Source organism: Cavia porcellus, unplaced genomic scaffold, assembly GCF_034190915.1.
Source record: "Cavia porcellus strain 051 isolate PalLab524CR breed Dunkin Hartley unplaced genomic scaffold, mCavPor4.1 scaffold_28, whole genome shotgun sequence".
NCBI lineage: Eukaryota > Metazoa > Chordata > Mammalia > Rodentia > Caviidae > Cavia > Cavia porcellus.
Genome location: NW_026947511.1, coordinates 3116228 through 3143727, shown reverse-complemented (window position 1 = coordinate 3143727; position 27500 = coordinate 3116228). Strand labels below are relative to the sequence as shown.

At 45.0% G+C, this 27500-nt stretch overlaps 1 protein-coding gene across 2 annotated transcripts; it reads left to right on the top strand.

Moving 5' to 3' along the window:
* LOC134473773 (uncharacterized) lies at window positions 1–27500 on the top strand. 2 transcript variants are annotated; one of them, XR_010044208.1, is made up of 3 exons: window positions 1–215; window positions 3896–4005; window positions 27008–27500. XR_010044208.1 is itself a non-coding variant. In XM_063239291.1 (2 exons), exon 1 carries the CDS (start codon window positions 24609–24611, stop codon window positions 25611–25613), a length of 1005 nt encoding a protein of 334 aa, XP_063095361.1. In that variant the 5' UTR covers window positions 24346–24608; the 3' UTR covers window positions 25614–26365; window positions 27008–27500. The 2 variants fall into 2 exon arrangements, 1 of the variants encoding a protein (XP_063095361.1); XM_063239291.1 differs by lacking the exons at window positions 1–215; window positions 3896–4005 and adding an exon at window positions 24346–26365.

The window sequence follows — 27500 nt, the reverse complement described above, 5'->3', positions numbered from 1 at the left end:
TTTGTTTCCCCTCTTTGTGTCTCTTGTTCCCTTTCTTCATCCCCACTCCCCCTCTAGGGTCTCTGTGGATTTAGTTGCAGGCCGGGTCAAGTGGCGCCTCCAACGTGGGACCAGAGAATGGGGGAATTAGTGAGGGACGCTGTTTGTGGGCCCAAAGCATAAAAAGGAAAAAGAAAATAGAGGACCATCATGGGAGCCTGTCATGCTGAACCTTGGTAAGTGAACAGCGATTATGGGACAAGAAATTAGCCAGCATGAGACTTTTGTTAAAAATTTAGTAAAACTTTTAAAGACACAAGGAGTTAAGGTGAATATAGAACAATTATGCCAATACTTCGATTTTATAAAAGAGGTTTGCCCTTGGTTCCCTATGCAGGGCAATATTGATCCCAAAAAGTGGAAATGGGTTGGTACAGCGCTTAAAGATTACTGCAACCTCTTTGGACCGGAAAAGGTACCGGTAATGGCCTTCACTTACTGGGATTTAATAGAGGAACTTGTTTGTCCGGAGCAAAGCGACCCAGTAACTAGCGCCCAACCCCTTCCAGACTTAGTAAGCTGCAGCCCGCCCGCAGCAGGCAGTGGGCACTGAGGAAACCCTCAGCGCGGTTTCTACCTCGCTCCCTCCCCTGTCCTGCACCGCTCCTGCTTCAGCTTCCAATCCTCCTAAAGAGCTAAAAGGCAGAATTGAACTTTTAAAGAAACAGATTGAACTAGAAAAAGAACATCAGGAATTGATAGCTCAGTTAGAAAAACTAAGAACAGTTAAATTTAAAATGAAAAGTGAAACTAATCCCAAAATTTCTTCCGGAGCCTCTCTCATTCAGCGACCCCCCTTGAGGGACATGATTTCAAAATTTAACTCTTGGCCTGACCCCGTATCAGACTTAAATGCTTTCCCTGTAACTGAGACAACAGGCATGGAAGACCAGGTTATCCGTCATTATACCCCTTTTAATTTCAGACATCTGAGAGAGTTAAAAACCGCAGTGGCGCAATACGGTGCCACAGCCTCTTACACTTTGGCTATTCTGGACTCTCTGGCTGATGGCTGGCTCACACATACAGATTGGCAAGGATTGGCCCAAGCAACTTTATTGGGTGGGGATTATCTTTTGTGGAAATCAGAATATATAGAAAATTGCAAAGAGACTGCCAGGCACAATATGCAAGCTGGCAATGGGTGAGGCCCTAATATGTTAATAAGGGAGGGTGCCTATGCATGCAGAGAGGCTCAAAAGGAGTTTAATCCAGCACTTTTTGCTCAAATTCAAACAGCAGCTACTGGAGCATAGAGAAAGCTGCCTGCAAAAGATAATATGAGCTTCTCTCTCACTAGCATTAAGCAAGGCTCAGATGAACCCTTTTCAGAATTTGTGGATCACTGATTACTGTTGCTAACAGAATCTTTGGCCACGCTGATGCAGGCACTGATTTTATTAAACAGCTAGCTTTTGAAAACACCAACACTGCCTGCCAGGCCGCTATCAGACCTCATAAAAATAAAACAGACCTAACAGGATATATATGCCTTTGCTGTGACATTGGAACTGCTTATCAGCAAGGGCTTGCTATGGCTGCTGCCTTGCAAGGGTTTACAGTTAAACAGTTCTTATCTCAAAAGCATAAACAAAAGTGTTTTACCTGTAGAGAGACTGGTCATCTTGCAAAGAACTGCAATAGACTCCAGAGACAGAGATTCCAATGTCAATTAGTTTGACTCGTTTAACTGATTGGAGTGATACTGGTCTAATCTCTTAAATTTAATTTCAGCATATGTAAGGATGGGGACAGCTGCTGAGAGGAAACTGAGAGACACCATGATAGTTATTGTCTTCCCCAATGTCAGATCTTAAAGACCTGAGGAGCCTTCATCATCCTGTAATGATTTGATTAATTCTATAATATGCAGTGTGTATTTAATGTGCGTGAAGATGGGGACAACTGTTTATGTTATTAGCCATATTGTTAACTACCTTATCAGTTTCGGGATGCCCACAACAATTAAAGACTGATAATGGTCCAGGCTATGCTAGTTCTGCCTTTGCTCATTTCTGTCAACATCTTAATATTGATCATATAAAAGGCATACCTTATAACCCTCAAGGTCAAGGCATAGTTGAAAGGCACATCTCTCCCTAAAACTCACTGTTGATAAAATAAAAAGGGGGAATGGTACTCCACAAAGGGAGCACCTAAAAATATTCTATCTCATGCCTCATTCATCCTTAATTTTTTAAATTTGGATGCTGCTGGACAGTCAGCAGCCACGCGTTTTTGGCATTCTGAAACACAAAAGCAATTTGCTTCTGTACTATGGAGAGACCCCCTGACTAACTCATGGCATGGTCCAGACCCAGTCCTTATCTGGGGATGAGGATCAGTATGCATTTACTCTAAAGAAATGAAATCTGCCAGATGGCTGCCAGAACAATTGGTTAAACAAATAGATCAAATACAACACATAGAAGATGATGTTACAGATGACTCCAGGGATGAAAAATGACCCCTAAGAGAATTTATTTTGCAGCTTTTTGTTTTTCAGATGATGGAACCAATAGCCTGGATCCTGTCTCTTGGGATTATGATGACTAAGTTGATGGCTTTTGTCAAACAACAGGTGGATGCCATAAAAATGCAACTTATACAGGTCCATTACCACAGGTTTAGAATGGCTGATAGAGAAAATTACACGGAGCCTGCAAAACTGTATTATGATAATGCTTTGTGAAAGCATGCTGCCGCTCCATTTCTCTTGCCTTGTGCCATAGACTGGATAGCCAGAGATGGGCATCTGGGCCTCACACGGGACGCCAACCTCCACCTAAGACAGGAACTGGGCCTCTTGCTGCCCTGCCTTCCAATGACAGGTAAGGCTAGGTTGGCCCCCCTGTGGAAGCACCCTGACCCAAGACAGGCACAGTCTCCTCAAGGATGCAGCCTCTTATATGCCTCATATTTTAAAGTAAAGGGGGACCTGTGGGAAGCCCTGTAATTGGCTGCCACCTTAACATCTTCAGGCTGTACCACCTTAATACCCTCTAGGAGTTAGGTTTGGTAATTAAGCAGCATCTTGCATAACTTGTTTAGCCTGTCCCATTATTCAGGGACTCTGCATATTGAGCCCACACATGGGAGATTCAAACTGACCTATGAATCTCTGTCTTGCCACTGTTGCTAAGTTACCTGCTGATGTCTCAGCACCCAAAATCCCTCCTCCCCATTATCCTATATATTTGCTACTCCTTCCATGAATAAAAGAGACTGGATTGGAATTCATTTTGTTTCCCCTCTTTGTGTCTCTTGTTCCCTTTTTTCACCCCCATTCCCCCTCTAGGGTCTCCGTGGATTTATTCGCAGGCCCGGTCAGTTAGTGTCCTTATTATCTGGCTTTAATAAAATTCTCTCTCACTTCCTCCCACCTTGCTCCCCGCTAAGAGATGCACACCTTCATGCTCCACGCTCAGCAAATGTTGAGTCCAATTTATTTTGAAGAATGACGCCCTACATTCTGTTATTAATTTGAAAGTCTCTTTTTTCCTTCTGATTATCTCCCACGGTTTTAATTTGCAGGTGAAATTTCATTAGCTCACCAATGGAGGAAGAGGAAAGGAAGAAACATTGACAGGCTTCGGTTCCCTGTTCCCTCTGAGACTATGATTAGCGAGCAGCATTCACATTTGTTCTGGGGAAAAATTAATGTATTTTTAGTTGCAAATTATATGCTTGAGATAAATATAAAATTAGCATCCTGAAATTGATTGCTCGGTGACAGCCAGGCTGATGTCCCGTCCTCAGGTGCTGTGGGCACTGATTGACACCTGCAGTCCTGCACCCAGGAGAGACTGAGGAGTGCATGCCAGGAGGAGAGCACTAACACACCTCTGCTTTCCAGGTGTGGTTTAACCAGAAGAGCTTTCACTCCCTGCCTTCCTACCTCAACCATCTGAACAACCTCATTCTGTGGTGACACTAGCCCCCCGGGCGTGGATTGCAGACCTAAGGGTAAGGTTCTGTTTTGTGCAGCAGAGCTGACTGCTTTCAGAAAAACAGTGTCTTTCAAATGAAGGAGGCAGGGATGGTGTGGAGAAGGAGAGCAAAGTACAAAGCCCAGGCTCCTGCTGGGAGCCAGTCTGCAAGAGAGGACATGCAGGTGTAGGTGCTTCCTGCTTCCGTGTCCCAGCTGAGTTGTCTGACTTTCAGAGGACTATGGCCTCATCCCCCAGGAGAGGGACAGAAGCCAAGAGACAGTTTCTGTGGCTGTCTGACATCTTACAGAAGCAAGAGGAACTCCCACTTTTAAGGGCACCACAGTGTAGGATTTTGCAAAGGAGAACACAGACCTCAGTGAGGGATGTGATGTGATTTATGCAGGGGCCTCAGCCCATGGCTTATCTGCAGGCATCAGTGTGGATTACCGGAGCTTTCTTATCTTGGTAAATGGCACAACAAGCGTTAATTTATTAGTCCAAGGGAATCTTTATTTGCTTTACTTGAATAGGCAAATTATAACTTATCAAGTTACTTCGGTTTTCCTTTAAAGAATGAAACAGGAAATGTTACCAATAGGCCATATCCATCATAATTTATGCACAAAATACATTTGTGGAAATATTAATTCTCATAGAAATGGATGCTAAGGACAGTGTTACCTCAGTTCACAAGCTTAATTCTTCCCATGATTCTGGTCCCAAACTGATGAAAGCTGATTCAAATTTTCTCCTAAGGTCCATGTTGAACCTAGCCACTGAATTTGATTCGGTTCTCATCTGAGTCAGTTTGTGACCAGAGTCCTGGAGAGAATTAAGTTTCTAAACCGAGGTACCACTGTGATTACCCTAACATGTTTTCACTTTCTCCTAATGTTCCTTCACTGTTCCATATTTGTTTCCTCTTCCCTGCCAATCTATCATTTCAGTGCTGTGAAACTGAGCTCAGAGCCTCGCACACATTAGACAAGAGCTCTACTGCTGACTCAGCCCTGGCTATAGCCCATTCTTAACATAAATTCACTTGTGGCACCATAATGATTTCATAGCAATAATGGGTGATATAAAACATTTAAGATGCTGTGACTGAAAGCAGTGTGAAGATGCACAGTCAGCTGGAGGAGGAAGGTGGGGGGGGGATGTGCATGAAGGGTCTGTGATGAACCAGGAACCCCAAGAGATATTTAACACCCCCGGTCTTGTTTTCAGGCCAGTTTTGCAGGATGGGTCATATGTGGCCACCTTGCTGGTTAGAAAGCTGATGTCCTGTGAAATCAGCAGCGGTGGCCCCCACAAGTTAGTAAGAGGCAGTGACTGGATGCTAAGTCCTGCTAATGAGGAGCCCTGGCCCCACACTAGGTCACAGTACCAGTCCAGGGGCTTCCAGCCTGGCAGACATCTGCGGTCAGGAAGCTGAGCATGAGCTTTGGCATTGTAAGACAGGGCTTTACTTCTCCAGTAAAGGAGAAGGCATGAATCTCCTTCAATCAATATGAGCTACCAAAAGAAAAAAAAAGTAAAGTCAATTGATGAATTAAGACCTGGAAAAAGAGAGACAGAACTGCAATGGAAGGGTTTATCTTGAACCCACTGGTGATACTTGGGGCATGGGAGAGGAGGTGGAGATTCATGCCTCCAGGACCTCGCTCTCGCTGAGCACTCTGTCACTGAGCTTGGGCCCCAGCCCTGGCAGTGTGTGTTCAGACAGGACAGAGGCCATGCCAACTTCATCACAGAGTGAGGTACAGGGAGGAAACCGCTGATCTCTCTGGAGAGATGGGTTGAAGTCATATTCCCCTGGACTGTGACTGTCCAGGTGAGAAGGGTGGACTTTGACCACCAGGGGACATCTTTCCAAGCGTCTGAGAGTCCAAGGTGTGTGAGGAAGGGTGGATCTGGAAGCTGTGACTGCATGGGGAAGGCCAGTCCCAATGTAGTGACCCACTGGCTGGATGGCTGTCACAGTTCAGAGGTGATGCAGGCCAGGCCTGGGTGAATGTGGGAAGCAATGACAAGGGTCAGGCGGACAGAGAAGAGGTCATGGTGCTGGGGGTAAGGGGAAGAGAGGATTTAAGAACCTGAAATGTGAGACACAGCCTTTTCTACTGAACAACTTCCTGTTCAGCCTGGTGGCTTGTGGAAGCGCCCTGGAGAAGAGCTCTATGCAGGGAAGGGGACAGGTGGCCAGCGCAGGGTCAGAGGTGGCAGCTTTGTCTGCCTATGAAGGTGGCTACATGCAGGAGGGGTCAGGGTGCTGCAGAGAAAATCAGCAGTGAAGTCATCAGGGCCTGAACCCTCACCCTGACTCAGTCCTGATGGACCAAGGTGGTCAGTGAGGTGCTGCCCAAGGCAGAGACTCAGGAGAAGGCTGCAGAGGGCAGGGAGAGGGGAGCTGGACACCACAGCCCCAGAAGTGGGGCTAGGCCTGCAGACAGGCAGGGCAGAAGGAACAGGGGAGGCTCCAGGGTCACAATGGAGGGGAGAGACCAGGCATAGGCTGGATCCACAAGGCAGATGGGATGGAGTGATGGAATGGAAATCAAGGAGAAGACATGAGAAATCTGTGTGTGGTGTGTGTGTGTGTGTGTGCACATGCACATGTGTAGTAAGGAATAATGGAGAGTAGGCTGATGGTATGAAGAGGTGAGCATAATTGCAACATTTAAAAATATCAAGTAAATCCTGTGTGTCGGCCATGTGTGCAATCCTAGCACTCTTGGGAGGCTAAGGCAGGAGAATTGCATGTTGAAGCCCAGCCTTAGTGACTTAGAAAAACACTGTCTCAAATTTAAAAATAAATAAAAGAAGGAGGGAATGCAGCTTACTGCAAAGGATGGGATCAATATGAGCTACCAAAAGAAAAAAAAAGTAAAGTCAATTGATGAATTAAGACCTGGAAAAAGAGAGACAGAACTGCAATGGAAGGGTTTATCTTGAACCCACTGGTGATACTTGGGGCATGGGAGAGGAGGTGGAGATTCATGCCAGCCAGCCCCACTGGAAAGGAGAGGAAGGGGACCAAGGTGGACCTGGACAGTTAGAGAAACCTGGAGCCACGTGGGGGTTTCTGGCATTGGAGAGAGAGCAGAAAAACATGAAATTATGCCCAGAGGTCAAAACAGAGCTCAGTGCCCAAAGTACCCCACATTCGTAGGGGTGACCACCAGCTTGTACATGGGCAGTGGGCATGGATGGGCATGGGATAGAGGACTAGAGAGCAAGACAGATGGGCGGGGCTCCCATGGTGGGGGAGGGGGACACAGGCACAGACATCCTCCTGTGGCTGAGCATCAGGACTTGCAGTAGCTGGGGTACCGGGGGTGCAGGAGCGAGGCCAAGACAGTGGAGAGGATGGGGCAGGAGAGAAAAGTCAGGATGATGATGATGGTGATGATGATGATGGTGATGGTGATGATGGTGATGATTTTTGTACCAGGAGTAGAACCCTGGGCCCAAAGTGCACGAGGCACATGCTCTAGCGCTGAACTGCATTTGTGATCAAGAAGATTCGGGACTTGTGGCTTAGTGACAGGAGAGAGATGTGCACAGTCTGAGGAAGCTGCAGAGTGGACTGAAGCCATGGAGTTTCCCAGGACGTGCACAGCAGGGCGGGGTGAAGACAAGGCCGCTTTCCCTGTCACTCAGCACCCCTGAAGGACAGGAGGCATGCGGGCTGAGTGTGTGGGATGCAGGGCAGGGAACCCCACCTGCAGAGCTCCGCATGGCAGGCTTCTTCTCACAGCCGAAGCCCAAGGGGTAAATAAAGAGCAGCAGGAAGGCTGATGGTAGGAGGGGGAGGAGGAGAAGGGGAGGGGAGAAGAGCGGGAGGGAGAAGGGGGGACAGGGATTGAGGCGGGTGCGCACCAGTCTGCACGAGGGGTGTGAACTCTGTACTGCAAACCTGAGCTGAGGAAGAAGGATGGCGGGAAAATCAGACATTGCCAGGCATAGTTGGGGAGTCCAGGGAGATTTTTAAAGAATGCAAGGGAACCCAGGTGTGGTGGCTCTTCTTGTCCTCTCACTCCTTTAAGAGGCTGAGGCGGGACAATCATGTGTGACCCCAGTTCAGTCATATTTACTCACCTAGTAAGATCTCTCAAAATAAAAATAAAGAAGAGCTGGAGATGTAGCTCAGTGCAAAGGCCCTGGGTTCAAATCCCTGTACAAAATACACCTGAAGAATATAAGGCTAGTAAGTTCTTTTCAGTATTTTCCTTTATAGTTGGGCTCTGCTCCCTTTATATCTCCTTTCAAGTCAAATCAGATGCAAACAAATACATACATTGAAAAATAAGCACAAGTTCATTGTATAAAGGCATAGAGTATAGAGATTTAATATAATTAATGTGGCAGAAAGTAGTGTGAGATATTAAGATGAATCAAACAGCTGTCTTCCTTTTTAAACCTCAGACTGTCAGCCCCGGTCCAGGCACCTGTCAGAGGTTGAGCTCCTCCTGTGCACCCCTGTTATGTTTGCTCCTCCATCTCCTACTGTCCAGGTGCTGTCCCTCCCCATCCCTCAGTGCTGTCCCACCATGGCCCAGCTCTGTGGCCCATCTTATTCTGTCACATGCTTCTCCCATGGTTGCTTGTTTCTTTGTCTGCAGAAGATGTAATTCGCCTGTCTGGTTTTGCTATTGTTTCTGGTGTTTGAGATCTAAGCAAAAACAAAACAAACAAACAAACAAAACAAAAACAAAAACAAAAACAAAAAACACCTCTGCCAGTATGAGGTCATGGGATGTTTCTCTTATTGTTTCTCCTAGGCGTCTAGGGGTTTTGTAGTTTAGGCCCTACCTTTAAATTTCCCAGTCACCTTGAGTTGATTTTTGTGCATGTGGAGGGATAGGAATTGAGTTTCTTTTTTCAGCATGTGAATAACCAGCTTCTCCAGCACCATTTATTGAAGAGATTTCCTAAAATGTGATCTGAATGCCTTTGTTAAAAGAAATCAGTTGAATGTAAGTATGTGTCTGAGCTTGGTTTTGTGTTTCCCTGGCCTGCAGGTCTCTCTGTGTGCTAACACGGTGCCACTGGAATACTGTTCTTTCTGAATCCTCTGTGAGCTGCAGCTCCAGGGTGCTGTGAGCCCCAGGGAGGATTGGGTGGGTCCATGTGTGCTCTATGATGGGCCGGAGGTGAAGTGAATGCAGCACCGCTGTGCATGGTATCATCCTGCATCACTTTCGAGAAACCAGATAAACTGCCCAAGAGTGAATACCAGGTCAGAAGGAGAGGGGTCACCCCAGTATAGCAGATGATTTTTGGACAGTGGAACAGAGATGCTAAATGGGGAGTTCTTGAGGCTTGGGACCCCGCTGTCTCCCGAGACCTTGGCTATCCTCAAAGCCAGTTAGGGATGGGCGGTCAGTGCCCTGCAGGCCTGCTGACCCTAGGAATGGAGGCTGCAGTGGAGCTAGACTCTGGCTGTGGGAGGAGGCCCAGAGCTCAGCTTCCTGAGACCCCTTCTGGCCGGGGAGGGGGCTGCAGGAGGTGTGGTGGCCAAGCCTGTCTCTCTGCTCTGCCTCAGTGGGTCTCCTTGCTTCTCCTGGGGTGGAGGCACAGATCTCCTTGGAGACCCCTCCATGCCCCCGGGTAGAACCACAGCAAACCCCCACCCCAGTCAGGCTGGAGTTCCAGAGGGGTTCAGAGAGGGACCAAGCAGGAGCTCTTGCCCGAGGCTTCCCGGAGGGAGGGCCAGGCCACTCCCCCCCCCTCAGGCGCTCTCTTCTGGGTTCTCTGGCAGCCTCTCCTGTCTGTGCCTGGTGGTGGTGGTTCTAAGTGAGAGTCTCCTGCAGTGCCTTGCCTGGGACATAAAGAAATGGCAGACTCACAGCCCTGTCCACTGGGCCCCAGGCCCCAGCCAGCCCTGTGTGAGTTTCCCTGCTGTGTCCAGGTTGGGGGAGGAGAGCATTTTCCTTGGTGCTCAGTGTCAGTGTGTTTTCAGCTCACAGTGATCACACCTGCAGTGGGGAGCTGCTGCAATCATGTGTCACCTCTCAGTTCTTCCTGTGTCCCCCTTCCCTCTCCTCCTTCCCCCTTTCTTTCATCTCTAGGTTCCCTTCCCATGTGCAAAAGCTCTCCCTCCCAGTTTCCTATTACGAATCTTTTATTTTCCTTTTATTTTTTTTTTTTTTTTTTTTTTTTTTTTTATTTAAGAGGAAAAAGAGAAAAACACAAAACAAGACAAAGCAGTGTAAGGTTACACATAATACAGAACTACAAAAAAAAAAATAAACATAACAGTAAGAAATCACCTGTTAATAGATTACATAATATCATCTTGGAAATAGTTGCTCAAATCACAGTATCAAAGAATACAAAGTAGACATTCAAACGGAGAGACTGCAAACAGCTGTGTTCAATGATCCAAAAACATTAATATAGTCAGCTATTTAACATCCCTAAACACACTTGTTGTTATATCCGTTAGAGCTCTTTTTTTTTTCCCTCCCTCTCTTTTTTATAACAAAATTTACACATTTTGGATTTTATTACTCCTCAGTTCTCATTACTCTCTTGGGGGGGAGATAATAAAGTCAAATATGGCAAAACAAAGCTGTAAGTCCAAACCAAGGATAGACATAGCACATGATGTAGAACAGAGTACAAGGTCATCAACAATGGTTATCAACATTGTCTCTTGTTTCCTTAAAAGGAATTGTCTATCTCATTAGATATTATAAAGTTGGACAAAACAGTGGAGAACAAGACCAATAAAACTTAGGCATTGTGAACATTGCAGGACTTCCAAAGGAGACAATAGTCAAACCAGAATGGGCATCTTTGTGAATCTTATTGCCTTCAAATTAGTTGCCTATACCTTCAAACTTGCTACTGTCGCACAGAATGGAACAGAGTCTAATCAGTCAAAACAAGGTCTTGGGAGTATTACAGGACTTCAAAACAAGTTAATAGGAGATCAAAAAGAGTTACTACTATATATCCTAATTTTTTAAGTTTTTCCCTTAATTAAAATAAACATAAGAAATAGCTAAATAATTTTTTTTAAAGAATAGTAGTTACCATAGTGTCTGTCTTTTTCCTTAAAATATTTGGATAAAACTTCATATACTATAGCTTCAAATATTTCCATATCAAAAAGCCCAGAGTAAAGCCTTTCTAATTAATAAGTGAAAATTTTATAAGGCTTCAAGGCCACATAATGGGGAATCATGATTATCACATATTTTTATATATTTGAATCATTACTTACATTAGGGAAACTATTCGGTATTCATACATGCGAGATTGATTTATTTCACTTATGAGTATGGTCTCAAGCTGCGCCCATTTATTGATAAATATCTCAATGCAATCCTTCTTTATAGCTGAATAATACTCCATTGTATAGAAATACCACAACTTTTTTATCCATTCCTCAGTTGATGGACACTTGGGTTGTTTCCAAGATCTGGCGATTACAAATTGTGCTGCTATAAACATAGGTGCACATATATCCCTGTGGTATGATGCTTTCAGTTCTTCTGGGAATATGCCTAGAAGTGGAATAGCTGGAATAAATGGGATTTCCAATCCCAACTTTTTGAGAAACCTCCAGACAGATCTCCACAAAGGCTGTACCAGTCTACACTCCCACCAACAGTGCAGGAGAGTTCCTTTTTCCCCACAGCCTCTCCAGCATTTGTTGTTGTTGGTTTTCTTGATCCTGGCCATTCTTTCAGGAGTGAGATGGTATCTCAGTGTGGTTTTAATTTGCATTTCTCTAATGGCCAATGATGATGAGCATTTTTTCATGTATTTATTTGCCATTTGCATTTCTTCATCTGAGAATTGCGTATTCATCTCAGATGCCCATTTTTGGATTGGATCTTTGAATTTTGAAGGTCTGAGTTTTTTTAATTCTTTATATGTTTTAGACAAGAGGCCCTTGTCTGAGAGAGAGTTCACTAAAATCTTTTCCCAGTTTGTGGGTTTTCTTTTCACTATGCTGGAGATTTCTTTTGACATGCAAAAACTTTTTAATAAGAAGAGGTCCCAGTTATTGATTCTGGGAAGTATTTCCCGTGCAGTTTGAGTCCTATTCATGAATTCTCTACCTACTCCTATGCCTCCAAGGTTTCTACCCAATTTGTCTTCCAATAGATTTAGCGTTTCTGTTTTAATATTCAGATCTTTGACCCATTTAGATTTTAATTTAGTACATGGTGATAGACATGGGTCTAGCTTTAGTTTTCGGCAAATGGAGAGCCAGTTTTTCCAGCACCATTTATTAAAGAGACTGTCGTTCTTCCAGTGAACCTGCTTGGCTCCTTTATCGAAGATAAGGTGGTTGAGTGTGTTTGTAGTTGTGGTTGTATCTTCTAATCTATTCCATTGATCTTCAGCTCTGTTTTGATTCCAATACCATGTTGATTTTACTACTGTTGCTTTGTAGTATAATTTCAAGTCAGGGATTGTGATGCCTCCTGCTTTGTCTTTGCTGCTTAGAATTGCTTTTGCGATTCTAGGTCTCTTCTGGTTCCAGATGAAATTTAGGAGTGATTTCTCTAGATCTATAAGGTATGTTGATGGTATTTCTATTGGGATTGCATTGAATCTGTATAAGAGTTTTGGGAGAATGGCCATCTTCACAATGTTTGTTCTTCCTATCCATGAGCAAGGGATGTCTTTCCATTTTCTGAGATCATCTTCAATTTCCTTTTTCAGTGTAATATAGTTTTCACTGTATAAGTCTTTCACTTCTTTTGTAAGAGTAATTCCTAAATATTTCATTTTTTTGCTTGCTAATGTGAATAGACCAGTTTCCCTTATTTCCCTCTCTGTGGTTTTGTTGTTTGTGTATAGGAATGCTATTGATTTCTGAGTATTGATTTTGTATCCAGCCACATTACTGAATTTATTTATTGTATCTAAGAGTCTTTCAATGGAGCTTAGGGGGTCTTCTATGTAGAGTATCATGTCATCTGCAAACAATGACAACTTAACTTCTTCTTTTCCTATCTTTACCCCTTTTATTTCTCTTTCTTGCCTAATTGCTCTGGCTAGTACTTCCAGTACTATATTAAATAGGAGTGGTGATAAAGGACATCCTTGTCTTGTGCCTGATTTTAAAGTAAAGGCTTTCAATTTTTGGCCATTTAGTATGATGCTGGCTGTTGGTTTGTCATAAATGGCCTTTATTATATTGAGGTAAAGACCATCTATTCCAATTTTCTGTAGAGTTTTTATCATGAATAAATGTTGGACCTTATCGAAGGCTTTTTCTGCATCTATAGAAATGATCATGTGATTCTTATTTTTGGCTTTATTGATATGGTGAATTACATTTATTGATTTGCGTATGTTGAACCATCCTTGCATTCCTGGGATGAATCCCACTTGGTCATGGTGTATAATCTTCTTGATGATTTGCTGGATCCTATTTGCCAATATTTTATTGAGGATTTTTGCATCTGTGTTCATTAGGGAGATCGGTCTATAGTTCTCTTTTTTAGTTGGGTCTTTCTCAGGTTTTGGTACTAGAGTGATATTTGCTTCCAGGAATGACTTAGGCAGGATTGCTTCCCTTTCAATTTCATTGAATAGTTTGAGGAGTGTCGGCATTAGGTCTTCTTTGTATTTCTTGTAGAATTCTGCAGTGAATCCATCTGGGCCTGGGCTCTTCTTGGTGGGTAAGGACTTAATTACATTTTCAATTTCAGTAACCGAGATTGGGTTATTCAACAGTTTTACATCCTCTTGATCTAGCTTTGGCACTTCATATGCTTCTAAGAAACTGTCTATTTCTTCTGTGTTATCAAACTTTTGAGAGTAGAGGTTTTCAAAATAGGTGTTGATGATCTTCTGTATTTCTATTGGGTCTGTAGTGACTTCTCCTTTTTCATTTCTTATTGCATGAATTTGAGCTTTTTCTTCCCTTTTTTTAATAAGGTTGGCTAGGGGCTTATCGATTTTATTTATTCTTTCAAAGAACCAACTCTTTGATTTGTTGATCCTTTGGATTGTTTTCTTAGTCTCTATTGCATTGATTTCTGCTCTGATTTTTATAATTTCCTCTCTTCTTTTGGCTTTGGGCTTGACTTGCTCTTCCTTTTCTAGCTGTTTGAGGTGTAGCATCAAGTTATTTATTTGTATTCGTTCTGTTTTCCTGATGTGGGAACTCAGTGCAATAAATTTTCCTCTCAGAACGGCTTTCATTGTATCCCACAGATTCCGGTAAGTTGTATCTGCATTTTCATTTTCTTTTAGGTATTGTTTGATTTCTTCTTTAATTTCTTCTGTGACCCACTGATTACTCAAGAGTGTGTTATTCAGTTTCCATGTGTTTGTGGGATTTTTGCGGTATCTTTTATCATTAATTTCTAATTTCAGAGCGCTGTGATCCGATAACATGCAAGGGATGATTTCAGCTCTTTTGCACTTGTTTAAATATGTTTTATGAGCTAATATATGGTCTATTTTAGAAAATGATCCATGTACTGCTGAGAAGAATGTGTATTCTGATGTTGTTGGGTGGAACATTCTGTATATGTCTATCAAACCCATTTGTTCACAGGTATGATTCAGTTCTGTTATTTCTTTACTCATTTTCTGTCTGGTCGATCTGTCCCTTGGTGTCAATGGCGTATTAAGGTCTCCCGTTACAATTGTGTTACTGATAATTTGAGTTTTCATTTCTGTTAATAATTGTTTTATATAACTGGGCGCTCTGGAGTTTGGTGCGTATATATTTAAGATAGTTATCTCTTCCTCTTGGAGTTTTCCCCTTACGAGTATGTAGTGACCTTCTTTGTCCTTTATGGTCATTGTTGGTTTAAAGTTCACGTTGTCTGCAAACAGAATGGCTACTCCTGCCTTTTTTTGGATTCCTGCTGCATGAAGAATTGTTTTCCATCCTTTGACTTTCAGTCTGTGAGTATCCTTCTGGGTTAGATGGGTTTCCTGTAAACAGCATATGGTTGGATTTTGTTTCTTGATCCATTCTGCTAGTCTGTTTCTTTTGATTGGTGCATTGAGACCATTTACATTAATGGTTATTACTGTTAAATGTTGTTTAATTGTAGGATTCTTATCTCTCTGCTGTTGCACCTTTATCTTTCTGTTCTGTTTAATTATTTGCTTTGCTTAGTGGTTTTTTCCTTTGTGTATCTAAACTGTCTTTCAATATTTTTTGCAGGGTTGGTTTGGTGTTCATGAAGTTCTTCAGCTGTTCTTTGTCATGGAAGTTTCGTATTTCACCATCTATTTTAAATGATAGTGTTGCAGGATATATCAGTCTAGGTTGGAAATCATTTTGCTTTAGGATCTGGAATACTTCACTCCATGCTCTTCTTGACTTTATTGTTTGTGCTGAGAAGTCTGCTGTGATTCTGATAGGTTTTCCTTTATAAGTGATCTGTCTTTTCTCTCTGACAGCTTTTAATAATCTATTCTTGTGTTGGATTTCTGGGATGGTGATTATTATATGTCTGGGTGTAGTTTTATTTTGGTTATGACTATTTGGAGTTCTATATGCTTCACTGATCCTGATGTCAGTTTCTGATCTCATGCTTGGGAAGTTTTCAGCTATTGCTTCTCTAAATATCCTCTTGATATCCTTTATGTTGTCTCCTTCTTTTTCATTAATCCCTATCATTCTTATGTTATTCTTCTTTGCATCATCTTGCAGTTGTTGAATTGTTATTTCCTGATTCCTTGTTATTTTTAAAAGATCTTTCCTTTCCTGTTCACTTGCTGCAATCCTGTCTTCAAGGTCTGAAATTCTGTCTTCACTTTCATTAAGGCGGTTTTTACAACTTTCAGTGGAGTTTTTTATTTCCTGTATATCTCTGTGCATCTGCATTATGTATTCTGTTTGTTTCTTATATTGCTCGTCTAGGGATTCTATCTTTTTGTTTAATTCCTCCAATTTTTTATCTGTGTTTTCTTTAGATATATTTAGAATCTCTTTCATTTCTTTTATCATTTCTTCTTTTATCTGAGAAATTATTTCGAGTTTGAATTTCTTTAAAGCTTCCTGGAGTTGCTTGTCAACTTCAGTAGCTATTGTGTCTAATATATGAGGAGGATGGGATATATTTTCTTCTAAATACACTTCTCCTAGGGTTTCCTGAGTTGGGCTGGAGGTTTGAGGTTGTAATTTGGTCTTTCGTTTTGTCATTTTCCTATATTTCTGTGTTTCAAGTGTTATTTGAAAGCCTCCTCAGGATCTGTTGAAAATCCCCTTCTATGTTTGCAGCTACTGAGACTCTGGCACCCCTCTACCCCAGGCCATTGGGCCTGCAGAACCAATGGCCCTTCTCTGCTTGATCAGAACTCCGCGGTTCCAGACAAGCTGGGCCTCAGGGACACTGTGCACCCACCTGCCCCTTGGTAGATCCACAGCTCTTGGATCGCAGCTGGGTTAGGGTACTCACCACAGACCGCAGTGCCTCAGGAGCCTGTGATCCCTCCCTGCTGGCAGAGATATCCACAAACCTCCAGACAAAGGAAGGGCCTCCTGCGGGCACTCCGGATCTACCCCGCTCCTCCTCTGCACGCAGATGGCTATGCGCGGCTGGGCTCAGGCCGAGGTGCCTCAGGAACCCGGGACCCCTCCTCCTCCAGACAAAGGAAGGGGCCTCTGCAGGCGGCTCCGGGTCCGCGCAGCTCCTCCTCCGCACACCGACGGCCAGGCGCGGCTGGGTACGGCCGAGGTGCCCCAGGAACCCGGGACCCCTCCTCCTCCAGACAAAGGACGGGGCCTCTGCAGGCGGCTCCGGGTCCGCGCAGCTCCTCCTCCGCACACCGACGGCCAGGCGCTGCTGGGTACGGCCGAGGTGCCCCAGGAACCCGGGACCCCTCCTCCTCCAGACAAAGGACGGGGCCTCTGCAGGCGGCTCCGGGTCCGCGCAGCTTTATTTTCCTTTTAAAATCATGCATATGTTGGGTCTTCATGTAAGCCAGACCTTGTGATATTTAAGCTTGTGTGTTTGATTTATGTCACCTGTCATCCTCTCAGGCTGCATCCATCTTCCTGCAAGTGACTGAAGGGTTGTCCTTCTTAATGGCAGAGTTGTACTCCGCAGTGAATAAATACTATATTTCCTTTACCCATTCATTTGTGGATGGACACAGAGGCCTCTTCCAAGACTCAGTTACTGTGAATCATGCTGCTATAAATGTGGGTATGCATGAATCACTGTAATACTCTGCTCTATCTCTTTTGAGACGATGCCTAGAAAGGGAACAGTAGTGTTCGATGGAACTTCTGACTTTCGCCTTTTGCGGCATCTCCGTACAGATTCCTGCATCTCCGCTGCTGAGAAGTAGCTGCTCCTTTCAGTTGCCCATTTTTGAGTGGATCTTTTGTTTTGGAGGAGTCTTATCTTTTTTGAGTTCTTTACATATTCTAGACATTAGTCCTCTGAGGAATAGCTGGAAAAATATACTCCCATTGTGTAAGTTGTCTCTTTGCTCTGTTGGTTGTTTCATTTGCTGTGCAGAGGCTTTTTAATTTGATCTGGCCCTGTTCTTTCATTCTTGATGTTATTTCTTGTTCATTTGGAGTTTTGTTTAAGAAGGCCATGCCTAGGCCTAAGTCTGTGAGAATTTTATCTGTTTTGCCTTTTGCATATTCACTGTTTCTGTTTTAATATCTAGGTCTTTGATCCACTTAGATTTTACTTTAGTCCATGGTAATGTATTTGAATCTAGGTTCAAACTTCTGTTTGTGTGTAGCCACATGGCTTAAAATATGCAAAGCAATAAATGTAACACATCACATAAACTGAAGGAAGCAAAAAAAATCACATAATCTTCTCAACAGTTGCAGAAAGAGCCTTTGGAAAACCTACCATCCGTTTATGATAAAAGCCCTGAGGTAAACAGGTAGAGGAGGACCTTACCTCATCAAATAAGAGTCATTTATGGAAAACCTACTGCTAGCATCATATTACATGAGGAAACCCTGATTGGTTTCCCCTAAGATAAGGAACAAGACAGAGATGGCCCTGTCTCCACTCCTGTTCAGTATAGTACTGGAAACATTAGCCAGAATCGTCAGGCAAGAGGAAGAAACACAGAAGACAGGTGTGGAAAGGTGGGAACCGAGCTGTCCTTCCCGACAGGTGATATGATGCTTACATAGAAGGCCCCAAATTCCCAAAAGTGTCCCAGAGCTAACGAGCAAACTCAGCAAGGTAGCAGAATACAAAATCAATGTACAAAAATCAGTAGCATTCCAGGAATGAATGGAAGGACCTAGAAAGTTTGGGGTTACTCCATGTTGGCAAAGCTGGATTTTGTTATGTGAGTCTTTGTTGGTTTTGCTTGCCAACTCAGACACCGATGGCTAACAGAATGCCATCTGTGGAATTTGTGGAAAAAAAGGTACACATCCCATTCCTTTCCCACTGAAGATGCTGCAGGCACAGTGAACTGGCCACAGAGATGGCTTCATGTGGGAGGCAGATTAAAAACATACGGTAGATGTGCTACTAGCAAAATAGGATGTGCACAGCCAGCCATCTGGGATGTGAGCCCACGGACAACAGAAAGAGAGAGTCCACTGGGTAAAGAGCTTGCATGGACCTTGGCTCCAGGAAAGCACATTATACATCTGTCTCCCATGCGTTAAAAAACTAATAGGTCAAGGGCACTCCCTGAATGAAGTTAAAGTACACAGGGTAAAACACTAGTGATAGTGTATCCAGGGGCAGTGCATGCATGCAGAAAATTCTGAAGGAAGTAATTAACATGAAGGCAAACAGTGATTACTTCTGATTGGTTAGGACTGGGTCACAACTTGTTTTTATTTTTTACCCTCTTTTGCATTTTAAGGCCTGCTTATCATTGGCTTTTATTTCTCAGTGAGAGAGATTTATTCATCTTAATATTCTGGAAAAAAAAACCACATTTTTTCCAGGAGAGATTAAGAAGAGGAAGCAAAGGAAATGCCTCCAAAATTAACTTTTAGTGTGAGTAGTTCACATTTTCTCTCAGTGTTGTCTGGCTGCATTAACATTTCTACACTTCTCCAGTCACCGATGAGTCATAGTGAACTAATTATAAGAGCAAACTTCTCCATATGTGTTGAAATTAAGGCAAATCTTTCCTTTTGAAATGAATGCCTGTAGACATCTGGGTGTTTTTTCTTCCAGAGTTACACATTATATAAGAGTAATGAGCCCAACACAGTGGTTTCCTGTTGCAGACATGGCCTCCTGAGAAAAAGAGGCTCACTAGGCACCTCCAGTGTTCCCCTAAGTGTGCTCCCCTCTCGTAGCCAACACTGCTCTGTGGCCATCAGCAGCCTGGGTACCTGGGCTCCTTGGGCACAGGGTGGGTCTAATTCACCCTCAGACTTGCCCTGTCCCTCAGAGATGCCCGAGTCCCTCTCCCTCTGGGGTAACTCCAGCTGTGCCCTGTGCTGTCCTTGTTTGCAGTCCTGTCCACACACTGGCCCCATGAGCAGGTGCCTGTCCAGCACTGAGGGGCTGGGCAGGAGGAGGGGTCCCATCTCTGCTTGATCTTGATGAACCCAGTTACTGCCTGGTGCCCAGATTCCCACCACTCAGAGGAGAGCGAGGTCAGAATGCCACTTGCCTCTGTCCTCCTGGGCACACCGCTTCTCCCAGAAGCTGGGCCACTCATCTCAGCTCTGGAAACTGCATCAGGTCTTGCTTACTCGGTGCCTTTTTGTTGTAAACCCTGTAAGCCAAGGCTCTGTCTCTTTTGCTGTATCTTTAAAAGAGAATTTCTTAATTCAGTTGTGAAAACAGAAGCATACTGTGAAGTTTTACCTAAGTCGTGGTCATTGTAGATTTATTTTTAAGTTGAGTCATAATAATGTAAAAATTATGTGTATTTATCAGGATTATCTTAGTTACTTTCACATTGCGGGCCAAAGTACCTGACATTCACAAGTTAAAGTTGGAAAGGTTTACAGTGTTTTGGTTCACAGTCTGGAGAGGATTCAGTCTACAGTCTGCTGGCTCCAAGCAGGGTGGAGTGGCAGGGTGCATCACAGAGTAGAAACAGTTCATGGCATGGCAGGCAGAAGGTAGCAATCAGCAGCAGCAGGCTGCCAGCCTGTTGATTGGTGTCACCTGTACCTGGGGTGGGGTTGCTGTTAACCACACCAAGAACTGTGCTGACCCAGGTTAGCTATCACACACCCTTGATCCTAGCTCCATACACGCACCTCCAAGCAGCCCCACCTATGACCCTGTGAGGCTTTGTGGGGCATCTAGATAGAAGCCATAACATACATGATGTTTCAGTAGCTGTACACACTGTGGAATGCTCACATTCAATAAGCCTTCCTGTCTCCAGTGCTCACATCTCCTTACGGTGCAGGCATCCAGGATTCTCCTCTTCTTCCTTCTCTTCTTCCTCCTCCTCTTCCTCCTCCTCTTCTTTTTCCTCTTCTTCCTCTTCTTTCTCTTCTTCCTCCTCCACTTCCCCTTCCTATTCACCGTCTCCTCCTCCTCCTTCCTTTTGTGTATTTGTGTGGTACTGGGATATTAGACCCAGGGCCTTTCCTCTGAGTCATATCCCATAACCCTTTTTCATTTTTAAAATTTTGAGAGAGGGTCTCACTAAGTCATGGAGTTGTTGCCATCGTCCTGCCTTTGCCTCCCTAGGGCTAGGGTTCCAGGCATGTGCCACCTCACCTGGCTTCCCCTAGCTGTTTGAGCAGTGCTGGACATTGCTGGTGCCTCAGTGATGGTGGTGGCAGGCATGGGGCCCACACAGCAAATCCCTTAGCAAAGACAGGCTGCTCTCAGCTGTCTCTGCTGCCACTGAGGGTTTCTGGTCTGTGCCACACGTACAGTGGGCCCCATGGGGCCTTGAAGCAGTGCCTGGCTTGTAGGGCCTTTGCCTGGTGATGAGTGATTTGCTGGGTGAGGCACAGATGAGGCTCTGTGGCTGCCAGGAGGTCCTGGGCTTGAGGAAACCTGCCTCTTCTGTCAGCTTCCATTTCTGCCTTGAGTGTGTGCCTGGCTTGGAGCGCTCCTCGGAGGAGCCTTATCTTTTGTGAGAATCTACCATTATAGAAGGGGACCAGCTGCCTCACAAAGGGACACGTGGACATTGTGCTGGTGTCTGCAGCACAGCATCTCGCCATCAGATTAGAGCAATACACATGTTATAAAAACACCCAGAATCACGGCTGGTACATTGGGAATTCCTCACTGCCAGATCAGGCAATCATTCTGCCCTGAGATGCGAGATCAGATGTACCCTTGCCTCCTAGATTAAAACTCTGAAGCAGCAACAGAAATCCAGGAAATGTGCTACCCGGGTGAGCAATAAATGCATAACAGCAGAGTGAAGACAGTGAAATCACGGGTTAGAGCAGTGTTTTTAATCTTCCAGCCATGGCTGTCTCAGTTAAACATAAGAAAAGATCCTGGTGCAGCCTGATCAAGGGAGGATGCAGCCACAGCCATTTGCAGTGCACTGTGGAGTTCTCTGGAAGCATTCACAGGTTTTCTCTGCACAAGGAGGAAGGCAGAAATGTCTGCTCTCCAGCCTTGCTTTCTTTCCCCTGTATGGCTCTGCTTTTTGCAAAACCAGAAGCCTGTGCTGAGGAGGTGTGTGATGTACCTGCAGGAAAACAGGCTGAGACATCTGCATGCCCTGGCTTGAACCCCAGTTCATCACAGCCATCAGACTCTGGAAGGTTCTTCATCTACGTGTGCTTGAGGTGCCTCTGTTGAAGCAGCCATGGTAACCATGGGGTGATAGAATGAGATGTAAATACACCAACAGCCTAAAGTCCTAAATGGCACGGGGGACTTGGGGCCACAAGTTCACTTGTGCAGAGTCATCCTTGCGGGTCTGCCCAGGATGGGGTCCTGGAACCCCCCCCCCCGCAGACAGTAGAATGTGTGCTGCTCAGGTCCCTGTGTGAAAGGGCCATGATGGGGTGTTTGAATATAACAGAGGTATGTGTTTTTCTTCCCTTGTCATTGCTAGCTGTGCCCCTGGAGCCTTACACACTCATAGGTGTGATTTTGGGGAGGTGGCTGGGTCATGGATACATGATATTAGGGTTAAATGTGTGTGTGATAACTAAGTTATTTGACATAGATCTGGGTGTGGATGGTGGATGATGAAAGCCCCAACCCAGGTGCTGATGGCACCACCAACGAGGTTTTGGGCCAGGATAAGACAAAAGGGAAAGGGAGGCAGCTGCTTTTACCTCCTGCCTGCCCTGCCATAGGGTCACCAGTGTTCAAGGAAGTTAGATGGGTGTGCAGAATTTGGGAACTCCTGGGATGTGTGGCATGGTGCAGGTGGGAAGGTGAGGGAGCCTTCCCTTTTGAGTCTGTGTGACTGGAGGACCCCAGAGATGTTCATGGTGGCTGGCAGGGGCTGTAAGGAGCAAGGCCGGAATCATGTTCAGTGAAAGACAAAGAGAAGAAATCCCAGTGGGTGTTCTGGGTCCTGACAGCAGGCATCCACCTCCAGCAATTCAGTCCGTGATGGATGTGGAAGTGAAGTCCACTATCCAGGAAACCACACCACAGGCGTTAGGCCCACACACTGGGAGCCAGGAGTAGGATATCTGGATAATATCAATTTATAATCACAAAAATTGTTCTGCAAAGCTGAAGCAGAAACTCGCTGAGTGGATACCTCCCTCTGTTCTTTCTGTCTGAACAGAGCACCTCAGCTGTGGCTGGGTGTGTGAGGGGAGGGCTGGGGAGGCTGCCACTGTTACAAAGGGGAGCAGGCTGCAGCCTGGCACATATCAGGGCATCTGTGAGCAGGACTGTGGGGACTTTGGGGAACTGAGATGTGTTCCAAGACTGCCTTTTGATTTATTTATTTTTCCTTACAACTTGTGCCTTTGTAAGGAAGTGCAAATCACAGATATGTTAAAAGTGGGTACACAGGAGAGAAAGAAGGCAGGGGGTGCAGCACGAAAGGGAGCAAGGGTGGGATCTGACATGCTGCCACCCAGAGGAGCACTTAGCTCCAAAAGTTTGAAGCAATCAATGAGAGAGAGAAACCTAATTACTCTCCTAGTTCCCAGGGTCTGTGGGAGGAAACACAAATCGATTGCCTGAAGTTACAGAGTTCTGGATGCAGCATCCCAGGGGCTTGCTGGGGAGGGGACACCATACTGCGAGCCATTATAAGCAGCCTTTGTAATGAAAAGCTTTTAGTTGATGACTTGGTGGCTGTTTCTCCTCATTGGCTGCCAACATTTGAACAAAACAAAGCAAAACAACTAAAACAAAATTGGCCAAAGGAAATGGTCCATTTTTCCTATTTAGACTTGGCTTTGAAAGGGTTGCTGGCCCAGACCGGACACTGTAGCCAGAAAAGCCTCAGCCAGAATTAGGGAGCTCCTGCCTCCCCTGCCCCTAGAGATTTACCTGTAACCCTATACCCCCCACCCTTCAAAACCTGCCCCTGGCGCCAAACGTGTGCCAATGAAATACCTGTGCATCTCTAATGGCCTTAGGGCACTGCCCTAAGCTTTTCCCTGCATTCCCCAATACCCCATAGCCCCCCAACATTTAAGGGGACTTAAACCCATCATTAAGTGGCTTTTGGACAATGGTTTTCTTAAACCTACCTATTCACCCCACAATACTCCCATTCTCCCGGTACTCAAGGCTGATGGGTCCTATCACCTGGTACAGGACCTTAGGGTGATTAACAGTGCTGTTACCCCCACTCACCCAGTGGTGCCAAATCCTTATACCATGCTCTCTCATATCCCTCCCTCCACCACTCACTTTACAGTTATAGATCTTAAAGATGCCTTCTTCACTCTCCCCCTACACCCTGATCGCCAGAACCTCTTTGCGTTTACATGGACTGACCCAGACAGTCTCAGGTCTCAACAACTTACTTGGACAGTGCTCCCCCAGGAGTTCAGGGATAGTCCCCACTTCTTTAGTCAGGCTCTTGCTACTGACCTCACAGAACTCAATCTCAAACCTAGTGTTCTTCTTCAATACATAGATGACCTCCTATTATGTTCTCCATCCCATATGTTAGCCATATGCCACTCAGCCAGTCTTCTTAATTTCCTTGCTAGCCGTGGATACAGGGTGTCTCCCGCCAAAGCCCAGATAGCCTCCCCAAAAGTCAAATACCTAGGTCTTGCTCTCACCCCCACCACTCGCTCCATCACCTCAGATCGTAAGGCAATTCTTTGTGATCTCCAGGTGCCCACAACTAAACAGCAGGTTACATCTTTCCTTAGCTAATTTCTTTCACCTCTGGATTCCTAACTTTGCAGCCCTAGCTCAACCCCTCTACAAGGCTGCTAAGGGTTCCTTATCAGAATCCCTGGACCCTAGTAGGCCCATACATGCCTCCTTTCAAAAACTAAAAGAGGCTCTCCTAAAAGCTCTGGCTCTTACCCTTCCTGATCCCACCCAACCTTTCATCCTATACACTACTTGTCAGGGCCACAATGCTATAGGTGTACTAGGACACAAAAAGGGACCTTCTTTTCAAGCAGTAGCTTACTTATCAAAACAGTTAGATCACACAGTAAAAGGGTGGGCTCCTTGTCACCGAGCTCTTGCAGCTGCAGCCCTCCTGACACAGGAAGCTAAAAAGTTTACATTAGGACAATCTATTACAGTACACTTACCTCATCACCTACGTGACCTTATCTCACATAAGGTGCTCCCCACCCTAATGACCCCTTCTGGCCTTCAACAGGTACACTTAGCTCTCTCTCAAGACCCTTGCATCTCCATTGCAACTAGTGGTCCTCTTAATATAGCCACCTTACTTTCCACCTCAGAGGGCCATCCTCACTATGACTCTATAGAGTTTTTACAGATGACTCCCACTTCTTTCCCTCACATCAGTAGCACACCTCTCTCTTTGGCCTTTGACACATGGTTCATAGATGGCAGTTCAACAAACACAGACAACCAAAAGAAGGCAGGATATGCAATAGTTAACCAGTCAAAAGTTATAGAGGCAAATCCACTGCCACCTGGGACCTCTTCCCAGAGGGCAGAACTTATTGCCCTTACAAGGGCCCTTACACTAGCAAAAGACAAGATTACAAATATATACACTGACTCAAAGTATACATTTAGCATCTTACACTCTCATGCCTCTATTTGGCAAGAATGGTGTTTTATTCCCACTCAAGGAACCCCCATTATTAATGCCCCCCTTATCCTTAAGCTTCTAGAGGCAGCCCAGCTTCCAAAGCAGGCAGCAGTCATCCATTGCAGAGGACACCAAAGCTCTACAGATCCTATTGCTCAAGGCAATGCCTTTGCAGATTCACAAGCCAAGTTAGCTGCACAAGGGCCCTGCCCTTCTCATCTTCTCCCATTAGTCCCAAACAGTCTACCTCAGCCCAATTATACACCAGAGCAGTTACAGTTACTTCATAAACCAGGTTACACACAAAACACTCAGGGATGGATTTTTCAGGGATCTAAACTTGTTCTCCCACATCAACAAGCCTCAGACATCATCACCAACTTACATAACTGTTTTTATATAGGATCTCAGGCCCTACACAAACTCTTGGCCCCAATAGTCACACACCCTTCTCTAAAAGCCATCATTCTTAAAACTACTCAAACCTGTGATCTCTGTGCCAGGACCTCTCCGCAGGGATGCATGGCACCCCCTTCCTTTCCTACCCATCAATTTCTGGGACACACCCCTGGTTAGGACTGGCAGATAGATTTTACACACATGCCCCACCACAAGACTCTCAAATATCTTCTCACTTTTGTTTGCACCTTTTCAGGGTGGATAGAAGCCTTTCCCACAACCAGGGAAAGTGCTGATATAGTTACCAAAATCATATTATAAGAAATCATTCCGAGGTTTGGTCTACCTCAGAGTATTCAGTCAGATAATGGTCCCGCCTTTATTTCTTGGATCACTCAACAGGTATCCTCGAGCTTACACATCACCTGGCACCTACACATCCCATACCATTCGCAATCCTCAGGAAAAGTAGAAAAGGCAAATGGCCTTATAAAGACACACCTTACAAAACTCACTTTAGAACTACACCAACCTTGGTCTCAACTTTTGCCCTTAGCCTTAGCCAAGCTCAGGGCACTTCCCCGGGCTCCTACTTTCTTAAGTCCTTTTGAACTTATGTATGGTGGGCCATTCTTAATCCACAATCTTCCTGCTCCCCAAAATCTCCCTCCCCTGGCTGACTATGTCCCAGTCCTCTCCTTCCTCTGACACCTGTTGCGACAACATGCTGATCTCTGCCTTCCACAACCATCTGGAAAGGCCAAACCAGATCCTCCCATATCCCCAGGAGATCTAATTTATCTCAAATGTTCTAAATCCACAGGACTACAACCAAGGTGGAGTGGCCCTTGCCTGGTCTACTTGGCTACCCCTACAGCGGTCAGAGTTGCTGGACTCCCATCCTGGTTTCACATCACTCAGGCTAAAAGGTGCCCTCCCAGTCCCCAAACTGATCATTCTGAGTGGTCATCTCATCTTCTGTCACCCACCTGTCTCCATTTCACAAAGGCCTCACAGCCGCAGATAACAGGCTAAGTCATGTTTTGTTATCCGATTTGGTTCCTAATCTCTTACGCTCTATTAATGATCATTTTTGCAGCAGGACTCTTGACAGTCTTTCCTAGAGACTCCCACATCATGCATAAGATCATCTTTATAATGTTCTATGTGATAACTGTTGTGGTTCTTTCCACCCTCAGCTGTCTGGTTAAATGTGACATCCCTGAAAGCCTAAGGCCTCACCTTCCCTATATTGGTACAGCCACCACCTTCCCCACTCCCCCTATTTTATCTGGCTCAACTCCTAGCCCAGAGACAAGTTTTACACACCTACCCTCCTAACTTTTATGCCTTCAGATGGGGGAGTAATCACCTCTCATAATTTCACTCCTTCTAACCTCACACTTATTTTTTCAGAATTCTACCTCACCATGATAATGTTCCTACCTCAACGTCATCCTGATAAAATACCATGTCTAAATCAAAGGCACCTTCCTCTCTACCTCACCTGGGTCCTTAAATATGACAGTGCTATGTCTCCTAATAACACCATGTCTCTTTGTTTTTTCCAGTCTGACATAGGTACATTCACCAGTGAAGTTGTCCTGGCTAAAACACTTGGCATCAGCATCTACCTGGGCATCAACCTTCATCCCGTTGACTCCCCTAGGCTCCAATACAGTGCCCCCTGCCAGCAGGAAGTAGTTAAAGAGAGAAATCTTTGCCCTTTTCCTAATAATCATAAGATGGGATATGAAAGGGTTGCTGGCCCAGACACTGTAGCCAGAAAAGCCTCAGCCGGAATTAGGGAGCTCCTGCCTCCCCCGCCCCTAGAGATTTACCCGTAACCTTATACCCCCCACCCTTCAAAACCTGCCCCTGGCGCCAAACGTGTGCCAATGAAATACCTGTGCATCTCTAATGGCCTTAGGGCACTGCCCTAAGCTTAGGCTACTTATATTCCCCCACGCCACGTGTCCGCGAGAGAGATTGCCAGATTCCAGCGGCCAGTGTGCCAGTCCTCTCTCCCCATGTTCCCGGAATAAAGGCCTCTTTTGTCTTATA